The sequence below is a fragment of the Melozone crissalis genome, unplaced genomic scaffold (genome assembly GCF_028551555.1).
Source record: "Melozone crissalis strain CALT ecotype California unplaced genomic scaffold, PUWL_Pcris_2 ptg000079l_1, whole genome shotgun sequence".
NCBI classification, from domain to species: Eukaryota; Metazoa; Chordata; class Aves; order Passeriformes; family Passerellidae; genus Melozone; species Melozone crissalis.
In genome coordinates, this window is record NW_026535856.1 from 4,457,912 (window position 1) to 4,472,516 (window position 14,605).

The 14,605-nt window shown below is 57.5% G+C and overlaps 1 gene segment (V, D, J or C); it reads right to left on the minus strand.

Moving 5' to 3' along the window:
• Window positions 1-7,627: 7,627 nt before the first annotated feature.
• LOC128946278 (immunoglobulin heavy variable 3-23-like) lies at window positions 7,628-10,327 on the minus strand. The segment is given in 2 exon segments: window positions 7,628-7,960; window positions 10,184-10,327. Coding segments are annotated over 2 exon segments (477 nt in total).
• Window positions 10,328-14,605: the final 4,278 nt, after the last annotated feature.

The following is a 14,605-nucleotide window of genomic DNA, read 5'->3' on the forward strand; positions in this document are numbered from 1 at the left end:
TGGACCACACCATTCTTGTTGTCCTGCTCCTGCTGCCCCTCTCAGGTCCGTCCCGCCCCATTTTCCAGTTTGACACACCCACTTTGAGGCCCACAGCCAATCAGGTTTCTAATCCCCATCTCCCGTTTGTCCCGCAGGGCTCTGGGCGGCCATGACCCTGCTGGAGTGCGAGGGGGACCTCCAGCCCCCCGGGGGGTCCCTGATGTTGCTCTGCCGAGGGTCCGGGTTCGATTTTGGGAATTATGGAATGTACTGGATCAGCCAGAGACCCGGGCAGGCACCCGAATTCATTGCTGGGATCATCGCTGATGGTGCCAACACATTCTACGCGCCGTCGGTCAAGGGCCGGTTCACGATCTCCAGGTACAACGGGCAGAGCTCGGTGACGCTGAGCATGAACAGCCTCCAGGACGAGGATTCTGGATCCTATTTCTGTGCCAAGTGTATTTCTGGTTGCAATGCTGATATTGCCAGTGCTTTTGGCCGGGTCCCTATCCCCGTGTCCTCAGCGGTCCCCAGACCTTTCCCCTGTGATCACACATGGCCAGCGTCACCGAGCTCATCCCGCTGTCTGTGGCCCTGCTGACCCGGCCCTCGACCGATGGAACGTTCCAGGTGACTGCACCCTTGCACCCATCTGCTTCTCTTAGCATGGAGCCCTTGGCTCGAGATCAATTTAAACAGTTTCATCTCCCCTAACTTTCAGGTGTTTTTGGGTAAAAAAAAGGGTTTTCTCTCCAGAGCTCCCAGAGAGGATTCCAGCCCAGCCCCAAGGAGCAGCACCAGACACCGAGGCCGCTGAGGGAGAAGTGAAGCCCCAGGTGGGAGCGAGGGAGGGAGGGAGGAGGAGAAGACGCCGCGATTTTGGGGCTCCGCAGCCTCCCCCAACTTCCTCCCCGGCAGGTGCCGGGGCCCGGCTGGGGCGGGAAAGGAAACAGAAAGTTCCTGGTTTTGGTCATTGTGAACATCTGTGTTTGGCAGAGGGCAGCTCAGCCTCGGGGCGCTGCGGCAGAGCACCGGCTGCACAAAAAGCTTTGTGTGCAAAGGGCGCTGGAGCGATCCCCGTTCCGCACTGGGACGGAGGGGAAGGGCCAGACTGGGGAGAGATGGGCAAAATTTGGGGGAAACTTGGAATTGGGGAAGTGATGGTGGAGTTTGCGGGAAAATATCTGAGATGTGAGAAAAAGAGCCGGGATTTTTTGGAAGGATCAGAGAATTCTGTGATTTGTGGGAACATAGAAGAAAGGGCTTGAGGCCACAACCACCATCAACACCATGCGCATAAGCAGCATTACCACAGCCAGTGCTGTAACATTTGGCACAGAAATAGGATCCGGAATCCTCGTCCTTGAGGTTGTTCATGGTCAGCGTCATCGAGCTCTGCCCGTTGTCCCTGGAGATCCTGAACCGGCCCTGCACCGATGGCGCGTACCAGGTGCTGCCACTGCTGCTGATAGCTGCGATGTATTCCAGTGTCTGCCCGGGTCTCTGGCACACCCAGCTCATCCCAACACTGCCAAAACTGAACCCAGATCCTCGGCAGAGGAGGCGCAGGGACTCCCCGGGGGGCTGGAGGTCCCCCCCCCCGCACTCCAGCAGGGTCACGGCCGCCCGGAGCCCTGCGGGACAAAGGGGAGATGGGGATGAGAAACCTGATTGGCTGAGGGCCTGCAGTGGGTGTGGCCAGCTGGAAAAAGGGATGAGATCCACCTGGGAGGGTGACCAGGAGCAGGAGGAGAATGAACAAATTGTCACAACCAGGGGCCAATAATTGGGATTTTGGCGTGAAGGGTTGAGCTTTGGCCTCATCCCCATCTCCCCTTTATCCCGCAGGACTCCGTGGTGCCGTGACCCTGCTGGAGTCCGGGGGGGACCTCCAGGCCCCCGGGGGTCCCTGCGCCTCATCTGCCAAGGGTCCGGTTTCAGTTTCAGGAGCTACGACATGTTCTGTGTGCGCCAGAGACCCGGGCAGGGGCTGGAGTTGCTCGCGATGATCAGGAACGATGGTGGAAACTCCACCTACGCACATTCAGTCAAGGGCCGGGTCACGATCTCCCGGGACAACGGGCAGAGCTTGGTGACGCTGACCATGAACAACCTCAAGGACGAGGATTCCGGATCCTATTTCTTCGCCAAATGTTACAGCAGTGGTTGTGGTCCTAATTTTGATGCTGGTTATGATGACGATGCCAGTGGTGGCCCCTCCTCGTTGCTGTGCCCACAAACATCCCAAAACCCCACATTTTACACCCAAATCTTTAGTGTTGGCCAAAAATCTTGACCATTTTCCCCAGTCTCCCCAATCATTGTCTCAGCTCACACATTTCCATGGGGCTTTCAGAATTTGAAATAATTCTCAAAGGTTCATCCCCAAAACCCTGCCCTTTGTGCCATCTCAGCAGGGTTCACTTGTGACCATTGGCTCCAAACTCAGCTGGTTCTGCCCCAAATCTCAGCTCTGGGCCCCAGACCTCAGCTCTTGGCTCCAAGGCTCAACCAAGGCTCTCAATCCTTGGTGCAAATGGTCAAGATTTGGGAAAAATGGTCCAGATTTGGGTCTGTGGGCGTCAACAATTGGGTCAAGTGTAGGAGGGAAGGACCTGGGGAACAGGGGTGGGGATGGGACCAAAATTAGAACCAGCAGGATGAGCCTCCCAACCCCAACCATCATAGGCGTTTTTGGCACAGAAATAGGATCCGGAATCCTCCTCCTTGAGGTTGTTCATGGTCAGCGTCCCCGAGCTCTGCCTGTTGTCCCTGCAGATCCGGAACCGGCCCTTGACCGATGGCGCATATCTGCAGGTGGAACCATCACCCTTGATGCCCGCGACGTATTCCAGCCCCTGCCCGGGTCTCTGGTGCATCCAGAACATTGCAGATTTTGTGAAATTGAAGCCAGATGTTTGGCACAGCAACGTCAGGGGCCTCCCCGGGGGGCTGGAGGTCCCCCCCGCACTCCAGCAGGGTCACGGCGCCCCGGAGCCCTGCAGGACAAAGGGGAGATGGGGATGAGGGCATGGATTTGTTTTGGACCCAAAGTGGGCACCGCCATGCCAGAAAAAGGGTGTGGGATCCACCTGGGAGGGCCAGCAGGTGCTGCATGAGGAGGATGGGGAGGTCCAAGGGTCCCAATTTGAGGCCAACATCAGGATCTGCTTGCAAGAATTAAAATTCAGTTAGTTTTTTTCATTCCTCACCATCTCCCCTTTGTCCCGAAGGGCTCCGGGCGACCGTGACCGTGCTGGAGTGCGGGGGGGACCTCCAGCCCCCCGAGGGGTCCCTGACGTTTCTGGGCCGTGCCTCTGGGTTCAGTTTTGGGAGTTATGGAATGTTCTGGATGTGCCTGAGACCCGGGCAGACTCTGGAATTCATCGCCAGTATCAGCAGCAGTGCTGGCAGCACCGGCTACGCGCCATCGGTCATGGGCCGGGTCACGATCTCCAGGGACAATGGGCAGAGCTCGGTGACGCTGACCATGAACAACCTCAAGGACGGGGATTCCAACTTTTTTTTCTGTGCCAAACGTTCTACTAGCGGTCATGGTGGTGCTGCTGCTTGTAGTGACGATGGCCGTGGTGAATTCACCCCATCTCTGTGTCATCACCTGTCCCCAAACCCAGACCCTTCCTTCAAATTATCCCCCACACCTCAGCCCTTGACCCTTTGTCCCAAATCTCCCCTATCTGCACCAATGATCAGCACTGACCCCAAACCCTCCACTGCTCCTGCCCCAAAACTAAACCATTGGCCCCAAACCTTCACCCCTGGCCTCCAGTTAGGGCCTCCTCCAATCAGGGCCTGGGAGCTGGGGGAGATTTGGGTGAAATGGGCAAAACTGGGGAAACATCAGGAATTCAGACTGCAATAGTGGAAACTGGGGAGTAAGGTCAAGAATGGGATCAAGGGTTGGGATTTGGGAGAAGTAATTTGGGAAATTTTGGGAACTTGGGCTGCAGCCTTGGAGCGATGCTGAGGATTGCCACCTTAAGAAACAGCAGCTCCATTCCAACCACCATCACTGCATCTGGCACAGAAATAGGATCCGGAATCCTCGTCCTCTAGGTTGTTCATGGTCAGCGTCACCGAGCTCTGCCCGTTGTCCCTGGAGATCGTGACCCGGCCCCTGAACGATGGCGCATAGTAGGTGCTGCCATCACTTTGGATCCCTACGATGTGTTCCAGCCCCTGTCCGAGACTCTGGCGCATCCAGCCAATCCCAAATTTTCCAAAATCAAACCCAGACCCTCAGCAGAAGAGGCGCAGGGACCCCCCGGGGGGCTGGAGGTCCCCTCCGCACTCCAGCAGGGTCAAGGCCGCTCCCCCATCCCCAAACCTTCACTGTGTTTCTGCCCCTAACTCCCTTTGTCTGGCCTCAAAACTCCAACAGAGATTTCCAGTATCGTAAAGTGCCTTCAAATCTGCAATTAGCCCCAGTCCACCCATTTTTTAATTGGGAAGCTGTGCCTGACTTTTGCATCTCCTCATCCCCATCTCCCCTTTGTCCCGCGGGGCTCCGGGCGGCCGTGGCCCTGCTGGAGTGCGGGGGGACCTCCAGCCCCCCGGGGGCTCCCTGCGCCTCCTCTGCCGAGGATCCGGGTTCATTTTCAGCGGTTTTGACATGCTCTGGATCCGCCAGAGACCCAGGCAGGGCCTGGAGTGGCTCGCGGTGATCTACAGCAGTGGTTCCAGCACCAGATACGCACCCTCGGTTCAGGGCCGGTTCAGGATCTCCAGGGACAACGGGCAGAGCTCGGTGATGCTGAACATGAACAACCTCAAGGACGAGGATTCTGCCACCTATTTCTGTGCGAAAACTTCTGGTAGTGGTTACTATAATCACGCTGCTGCATATCGTGTAGCCCTGCCCATGCCCCCAGGTTCCCCCCCGTCCCCGTTCCCCAGACCCTTCCCCCAAACCCCAGCCCCTGACTCCTTTCCTGTCCCTGTGCCGCAACCCTGCCCTGGCTCTGCCCCACATTCTCAGCTCCTGGCCCCAAACCTCAGCTCGGGGCCCACTCGGGGCCATTTTGGCTCCTGAGCTCTCCTTAGCCATTCTGACCCTGCCCTTCACCGATGGAATGTTTCAGGTGACTCCACCCTTGCACCCCTCTACTTGTCTCAGCATGGAGCCCTTGGCTCGATATCAATTTGAAAAATTCAATTTCCCCAAAATGTCATGTGTTTTTGTGTAAAAAAAAGGGTTTTTTCTCCATAGCTCCCAGAGAGGATTCCAGCCCAGCCCCAAGGAGCAGCACCAGACACCGCGGCCGCTGAGGGAGAAGTGAAGCCCCAGGTGGGAGCGAGGGAGGGAGGGAGGGAGGAGAAGACGTCACGATTTTGGGGCTCCGCAGCCTCCCCCCACTTCCTCCCCAGCAGCTGCCGGGGCCCAGCCGGGGCAGGAAAGGAAACAGAAAGTTCCTGGTTTTGGTCGTTATGAACATCTGTGTTTGGCAGAGGGCAGCTCAGCCTCGGGGCGCTGCGGCAGAGCGCCGGCTGCACAAAAAGCTTTGTGTGCAAAGGGCCCTGGAGCGATCCCCGTGCCACACTGGGACGGAGGGTATCTGGGGGAGATTGGGGAGAAATGGGGGAAATTGGGGGGAAACCAAAAGCTGTGGCAGCAGGGGTGGAGTTTAGGGGGAAATGGTCAAGATTTGAGAAACAGGGGTGGGGATTTTGGGGAAGGATCGGAGAATTCTGAGATATTTGGGAACAGAGAGGAGAGGGCTTGGGACCACAACCACCATCAACACCATATGTAGCACCACCACTAACACAACCACTAGTGTAACATTTGCCACAGAAATAAAGGGCGGAATCGTCGTCCTTGAGGTTGTTCATGGTCAGCGTCACCGAGCTCTGCCTGTTGTCCCTGGAGATCGTGAACTGGCCCTTGACAGAATCCGCGTAGCCGGTCCAACCAGCATTGCTGTTGATCCTCGCGAGCCATTCCAGCCCCTGCCCGGGTCTCTGGTGGATCCATTGCATGGCGTGACCCCCGAAACTGATCCCGGACCCTCGGCACAGCACCGTCAGGGACCCCCCGGGGGGCTGGAGTAACCCCCCACACTCCAGCAGGGTCACGGCCGCCCGGAGCTCTGCGGGAAAAAGGGGAGATGGGGATCAGGGAAAGAATCCACTCAAATGTTGATTCTTGTAGGCAGATCCTGATGTTGGCCCCAAATTGTGGCACTTTCTCGTCATCCCGATCCTGCTGGCCCTCCCAGGTGGGTCGAGGTCCCTTTTTGGATCTGGTCACCCCCAGCCCAGCCCACGCCCGGATCCGGGGCCCCATCCCCATCCCCATCTGCCCTTTGTCCCGCAGGGCTCCGGGCGGCCGTGACCCTGCTGGAGTGTGGGGGGGACCTCCAGCCCCACGGGGGGTCCCTGCGCCTCCTCTGCCGAGGGTCCGGGTTAAGTTTCGGCAGTTTTGGGATGGGCTGGATGTGCCAGAGACCTGGGCAGGGGCTGGAGTTTTTGGCAAGTGTCAACAGTGATGGCGCTAGTCCCAGTACGCGCCGTTCCAAGGGTCAGTTCACAACCTCCAGGGACAACGGGCAGAGCTCAGTGACGCTGACCATGAACAACCTCAAGGACGAGGATTCCGCCATTTATTTCTGTGTCAAACTTTGCAATGTTTACGCTGGCAATGCTATTGACGCCGGTTTTGGCATCAATCCTGGCAGTGACCATGATGGTCAACAAATGTCTCAAATCCCAGAGATCCTTCCCCAAAATCCTGGCTCTTTTTCTCACATCTCAGATATTTTCCCCCAAACTCCACCATCACTTCCCCATCTCTCCGTTTCCCCCCAATTTTCCCCATTCCTCCCCAGTCTGGCCCTTCCCCTCCATCCCAGTGCGGAACGGGGATCGCTCCAGGGCCCTTTGCACACAAAGCTTTTTGTGCAGCAGCCGCTCTGTCGCAGCGCCCAGAGGCTGAGCTGCCCTCTGCCAAACACAGATGTTCACCATGAACAAAACCAGGAACTTTCTGTTTCCTTTCCTGCCCCGGCCGGGCCCCGGCAGCTGCCGGGGAGGAAGTGGGGGGAGGCTGCGGAGCCCCAAAATCACGGCATCTTCTCCTCCCTCCCTCCCTCGCTCCCACCTGGGGCTTCACTGCTCCCTCAGCGGCCTCGGTGTCTGGTGCTGTTCCTTGGGGCTGGGCTGGAATCCTCTCTGAGAGCTATGGACATGGTGACGATGCTGGTGGTAGCCCCAAAACCCCCATCCCTGGCTCCCTAAATGTCCCAAAATCCCCAAATCCTGCCCCAAATCCCAACCCTTGACCCCATTCTTGACCTTCTACCCGAATGTCCACCATCTTTGCTCCAACTCTGGACTGTAACCCATTTTTGCCCATTTCACCCAAATCTCCCCCAGCTCCTGGGCCCTGATTGGAGGAGGCCTGAACTGGAGGCCAGGGGTGAAGGTTTGGGGCCAATGGTTGAGATTTGGGGCAGGAGCAGTGGAGGGTTTCGGGTCAGTGCTGACCATTGGTGCAAATGGGGGAGATTTGGGACAAAGGGTCAAGGGCTGAGGCTTGGGGGATAATTTGAAGGAGGAGTCTCAGTTTGGGGAGACGTGAGGACCCAGAGATGGGGATGGATGCACTACGGCCATCGTCACTCTAAGCAGCAGCACCACCATAACCACTAGTACCACGTTTGGCACAGAAATAAACAGCCGAATCCTCGTCCTTGAGGTTGTTCACGGTCAGCATCACCGAGCTCTGCCCGTTGTCCCTGGAGATCGTGGCCCGGCCCTTGGCCGACAGCGCGTAGTCGGTGCTACCACCACTGCTGCTGATACTGGCAATGTATTCCAGCCCCTGCCCGGGTCTCTGGTGCACCCATTGCATGCCAAAACTCCCGAAATCAAACTCGGACCCTCGGCAGATGAGGCGCAGGGAACCCCCGGGGGGCTGGAGGTCCCCCCCGCACTCCAGCAGGGTCACGGCTGCCCGGAGCCCTGCGGGACAAAGGGGAGATGGGCACGGGGCCTGGCTGTGCCATTCCCGTTCCCTGCACAAAGTCAGACACCATTGTCTCTCTCCCTCTCTCTCCCTCTCTCCCTCTCTCCCTCTCTCCCTCTCTCTCTCTCTCTCTCCCTCTCTCTCTGTCTCTCTCTCTCATTATTTTTCCTGGAGCAGCACAGGGAGAAGAAGAAGATGAAACAATTCCCATCTCTCATCGCTGCTCCTGCTGTTTCTGCACATGTGGAACGTGTCGGGGGGATTGTTCCCCTCCAGGCATTTACCAGTTGTGTTCTGCTGATTGATTCTTATTCTTTTTCAATTTAATTGCTCACAGGTTTTCTATAGGATATTTTAGTGTCTTTTGTACTGAATTCTTTTAGTATCTCTTTAGTGGAGTGGTAATATAGCAGAAATGAAATAGAATATGTTATTAATGAGATATAATAAAGTATTAAGTAGATATAGAATTAATGTAATATAGTACAGATTGAATGCCGCAATTGTGCAGCATTCTGAGTCATGGGGTCAGATGCCAATCAATTCTAGTTTCCAAAATAAACTGGGCGTAGCCAGATCTGGAGGTGGGCGGAACCCACCTGGGAACGCCAGCAGGAGGAGGAGCTGGAGGATGGGGAGGTCCAAGGGTCCCAATTTGGGGCCAAGAGTCAGGATTTGGCTCAAGGGCTGGGGTTTTCCCTCACCCCCTTCTCCCCTTTTTCCCGCAGGTCTCCGGGCGGCCGTGACTCTGTGGGAGTGCGGGGGGGACCGCCAGCCCCCCGGGAGGTCCCTGTGCCTCCTCTGACGAGGGGCCGGGTTCGATTTTGGACAATTTGGGATGGGCTGGATGCGCCAGAGGCCCGGGCAGGGGCTGGAACACGTTGCGAGTGTCAACAACAATGGAGGTTACACCGAGTACACGCCATCAGTCCAGGGCCGGTTCAGGATCTCCAGGGAGAACAGACAGAGCTCGGTGACGCTGACCATGAACAACCTCAAGGACGAGGATTCCGGATCCTAATTCTGTGGGAAATCTGCTAATGCTGGTTGGCCTGCTGCTCCTACTCATATTGACCATGCCAGTTTTGGCATCACCCCTGTCTGAGCCCCCCGTCCCCAAACCCAGACCCTTCCCCCCAAACCTCAGCCCTTGACCCCTTGTCCCAAATCTCCCCCATTTGCGTCAATGGTCAGCACTGACCCCAAACCCTCCCCTGCTCCTGCCCCAAAACTCAACCATTGGCCCCAAACCTTCACCCCTGGGCTCCAGTTCAGGCCTCCTCCAATCAGGGCCCGGGACTTGGAAGAGATTAGGGAGAAATGGGCAAAAATGGAGGAAAGCACAGAGTTGGGGCACAATGGCAGGGTTTGGGGGAAAATGGTTGAGGTTTTAGAAAGGCCGAAACTTGGTGGAAGCATCACTGGGATTGGAGAAATTTCACGACCATCGTGGTCACCACCAGAAGTGAAGGCAAAAAGAGCAGCAGCATCACCACCAGCATAACCATTGTCACATTTGGCACAGAAATAGGATCCGGAATCCTCGTCCTTGAGGTTGTTCATGGTCAGCATCACCAAGCTCTGCCCATTGTCCCTGGAGATCCTGAACAGGCCCTTAACTGACGGCGTGTAGTACGTGCTTGAACCATTTCCGCTGATCCCTGCAAGCCACTCCAGGCCCTGCCCAGGTCTCTGTCGGACCCATTGCATGGAAAAACTCCAAAAATCAAACCCGGACCCTCGGCAGAGGAGGCGCAGGGACCCCCCGGGGGGCTGGAGGTCCCCCCTGCACGCCAGAAGGGTCATGGCCGCCCGGAGCGCTGCGGGACAAAGGGGAGATGAGGATGAGGCCAAAGATCGACCCTTGACCCAAATCCTGACTCTTGGCCCCAAATTGGGATCTTTAGAGTTCATCATCCTCCCGCCAGGAGCATTCTACTCCTTTGTCCAGCTGGCCACAACCACTTGGAGGCCCTTGACAAATCAGAGTTTTGATTTCCCTCATCTCCCCTTTGTCCTGCAGGGCTACGGGCGGCCGTGACCCTGCTGGAGTGTGGGGGGCATCTCCAGCCCACCGGGGGGTCCCTGACATTGCTGTGCCGAGGGTCCAGGTTCAGTTTCGGGGGTCACTCCAAGCAATGGATCTGCCAGAGCCCCGGGCAGGGGCTGGAATGGCTCGCGGGGATCCACAGCTCTGAGGGTTACACCCACAACGCCCCGTCGGTCACGGGACAGGTCAGGATCTCCAGGGACAACGTGCAGAGCGACACTGCCCTGACCATGATCGACCTGCAGGACGAGGATTCCGGATCCAATTTCTGTGCCAAAGCCGCTGGGGCGGATGGCGATGACCATGATGCCAATGCTATTGACTCCACCCACATCGTCGTGTCCCCAAATGACCCCATTCCCCAGACCCTCCCCCAAATCCCAGCCCTCGTCCCCACTCTCGGTGACTGAATTCGTGTCCCCAGCCCCAGGCCCAGCGCTGACCTTTGGGGCAGAGTTAGGGGGAAGATCAACGGCCAAGGGTTGGGGTTTGGGGCCGGAGAGGGAAAAGGGAAATGGAGAAATGGTCACGGGCGGGGTCAGGGGCTGGGAGCTGGGGAAGGGTCTGGGGAATGGGGACAGGTGGGGGTGCTGTGTTTGGTGTGGGGCAATCACTGGGAAGGTCCCCATGAGCAACAGCAACAGGAGCACCAGTATTGACAGATTTCCCACAGAAATAGATGGCGGAATCCTCGTCCTTGAGGTTGTTCATGGTCAGCGTCACTGAGCTCTGCCCGTTGTCCCTGGAGATCGTGAACCGGCCCTTGACGGATGGCGCATACCAGGTGCTGCCACCATTACTGATATCTGCAATGTCCTCCAGCCCCTGCCCGGGTCTCTGGCGATACCAGCCCATCCCAAAACTGCCAGAATCGAACCCGGACCCTCGGCAGAGGAGGCGCAGGGATCCCCCGGGGGGCTGGAGGTCCCCCCTGCACTCCAGCAGGGTCACGGCCGCCCGGAGCCCTGCGGGACAAAGGGGAGATGGGGATGGGAAACCTGATTGGTGAAGAGTGCCCAACTTCGCATAGCATGCTTCAAAAATGGGGCAGGACCCACCTGTGAGCAGGGTGATGAACTCCAATGGTCCCAATTTGAGGCCAATAGTCAGGATTTAGGTCAAGGGTTGAGCTTTTCCCTCATCCCCATCTCCCCTTTGTCCCGCAGGGCTCCGGGCAGCCGTGACCCTGCTGGAGTGCGGGGGGCCACCTCCAGCCCCCCGGGGGGTCCCTGCGCCTCCTCTGCTGAAGGTCCGGGTTCAATTTTGGACAATTTGGGATGGGCTGGTGTCGTCAGAGGTCCGGGCAGGCCCTGGAATGCGTCGTGAGTGTGAACAACAATGGTGGTTACCCCAAATACGCGCTGTCGGTCAAGGACTGGTTCACGATCTCCAGGGACAACGGGCAGAGCTCGATCACGCTGACCATGAACAACCTCAAGGACGAGGATTCTGGATCCTATTTCTTTGTGAAATCTGTCAATACTGGTAACCCTGTTGCTGCCTATATTGACCATTCCGGTGGTTGCACCACCCCATCAGAGCCCCCCTTGTCCCCAAACCCAGACTCTTCCTCCCCAAACCTCAGCCCTTGACCCTTTGTCCCAAATCTCCCCCATTTGCCCCAACGGTAAGCACTGACCCCAAACCCTCCCCTGCTCTTGCCTAAAAACTCAACCATTCGCCCCAAAACTTCACCCCTGGGCTCCAGTTCAGGCCTCCTACAAACAGGACCTTGGACTGGGTTGAGGTTATGGAGAAATGGGCAAAATTGGAGAAACGTACAGAGTTGGGGACACAATGGTAGAGTTTTGGAGAAAATGGTTGAGGTTTTAGAAGGGCTGAAACTTGGGGGACGCATCGCTGGGATTGGAGAAATTTCATGACCCTCATGGTCATTAGCATAAGTGAAGGAAAAAGAGCATCAGCATTACCACCAGCATAACCATTGTCACGTTTGGCACAGAAATGGGATCCAAAATCCTCGTCCTTGAGGTTGTTCATGGTCAGCGTCACCGAGCTCTTCCCGTTGTCCCTGGAGATCCTGAACAGGCCCTTGGCCGATGGCACATAGTTGGTGGTGCCACCATTTTCACTGATCCCTGCGAGCCACTCCAAGCCCTGCCCGGGTTTCTGGCGGATCCACTGCATGCCGAAACTGCCAAAACTGAACCCGGACCCTCGGCAGAGGAGGCGCAGGGAACCCCCGGGAGGCTGGAGGTACCCCCCCCGCACTCCAGCAGGGTCACGGCTGCCCGGAGCCCTGCGGGACAAAGGGGAGATGGGGATGAGAAACCTGATTGGTCCAGAGCCTCCTAGTGGGCAAGGCCAGCTGTAAAAAGAGGCGGGACCCACCTGGGAGGAGGAGGATGAACTTCAAGGGTCCAAGTTTGGGGACAATAATCAGGACTTGGGTCAAGGGTTGAGCTTTGGGCTCATCCCCATCTCCGCTTTGTCCCACAGGGCTCCGGGCGGCCGTGACCCTGCTGGAGTGTGGGGGGCACCTCCAGCCCCCCGGGGGATCCCTGCGCCTTTTCTGCCGAGGGTCCGGGTTCAGTTTTGGGAGTTATGAAATGTTCTGGATCCGCCAGAGGCCCGGGCAGGGTTTGGAATACGTCGCAGGGATCTACAATCCTGATGGCACCACCTACTACAATCCATCGGTCACGGCCCGGTTCAGGATCTCCAGGGACAACGGGCAGATCTCGGTGACGCTGCCCATGAACAACCTCAAGGATGAGGATTCCGGATCCTATTTCTGTGCCGAGAGTGCTGGTGCTGGTTGGGCTGAAAGTGCTCATCTTATTGACGATGGCCTTGCTGTCCCCATCCCCATCTCCGTGTCCCCGCCCTGTCCCCGTTGCCCAGACCCTTCCCCCACAGCCCCAGCCCACACCCAGCCCTTGACCATTGATCCCAACCTTTCTCTGCCTCAGCCCCACTTCTCACCTGCTGACCCCAAACCACAACTCCTGACCCCAAATCACCTCTTTGTGACCCAAACCTTTGCTCTGAAGGTCAGGGATTGAGGCCCAGGGTCCTGATTTGGGGCCAAAAGTTTAGGATTCGTGTCAGCGGCTGTGGCTGAGAGCGCAAAGTGGGATTTTGGGGCAGAATCGGGCGTTTTTGGTGCAAACTTAGTTGGATTTGGGGCAGAACCAGTTTGGGGGTTTGGCTCCATGGTTGGTGTCGTGCAACTGGGGGAGATCTGGGACAAAGGGTCAAGAATGCGGTGAAGGGCTGAGACCCAGGGGAAGGGTCTGGGGATTGGGGACAGGAAAGGACACTGAGATGGGGGCTTGGATCCACCATGGATGTCACCTAAATTAGCACCAGGACCCACATAACCAGCATAAGCACTTTTGGCACAGAAATAAGATCCGGAATCCTCGTCCTTGAGGTTGTTCATGGTCAGCGTCAACGAGCTCTGCCCGTTGTCCCTGGAGATCCTGGACTGGCCCTTGACTGATGGCGCGTAGAAGGTGCCGGAACCATCCCAGCTGATCCCTGCAAGCCACTCCAGGCCCTGCCCGGGTCTCTGGCGGATCCAGTTCATGTCGTAGCTCCCGAAACTGAACCCGGACCCTGGGCAGAGGAGGCGCAGGGACCCCCCGGGGGTCTGGAGGTCCCCCCCGCACTCCAGCAGGGTCACGGCTGCCCGGAGCCCTGCGGGACAAAGGGGAGATGGGGATGGGGCCAAAGCTCAACCCTTGAACAAAATTCTGATTATTGGCCCCAAATTCTGACCCCTGGGCCTTCTCATCTTCCTCCAAAGTGGGTCCCGACTCTTTTCCAGCTGGCCAAACCCACTTTGAAGCCCTGGACCAATCAGGTTTCTCATCCCCATCTCCCCTTTGTCCCGCAGGGCTCCTGGCGGCCGTGACCCTGCTGGAGTGCGGGGGGGACCTCCAGCCCCCCGGGGGGTCCCTGCGCCTCATCTGCCGAGGGTTCTGGTTCTTCTTTGGGGGTTTTGGCATGCACTGGGTGCGCCACAGACCCGGGCTGGGGCTGGAATGCCTTGCAGGGATCAGCAGTGGTGCTTACACCGACTACGCGCCATTGGCGCAGGGCCGGTTCAGGATCTCCTGGGACAACGGGCAGAGCTCGGTGACGCTGACCATGAAAAACCTCAAGGACGAGGATTCCGGATCCTATTTCTGTGCCAAGGTTGCTGGTGCTACTGCTCCATATAATGATGCCTATGCTATTGGGCCCGCACCCATCGCTGTGTCACCACTTGCCCTCACCTGTCCCAGACCCTTCCCCAAACCCCAGCCCCTGACCCCATTCCTTTCCCCATGCCCCAACCTCAAGGACGAGGATTCTGGATCCTATTTCTGCGCCAGGGTTGCTGATGGTTATTGTGCTGGTTGGGGTGCTGCAAATATTGTTTATGTGTTTTTCCCTCTCTCTGTGCCCCAAGCCTTCCCTCCACTCCTGACCCTTTGTCCCAACCCTGCCCTGCTCTGGCCCCAAATCTCAGCTCCTGGCCCTAAATCAGTGCCGGTTTCACCCTGAGCTTGGCCTCAGCCGTAAAATCCCAACCATTGCCCCCAGACTGGACCCATTCTGGCCCAGAAATTCAG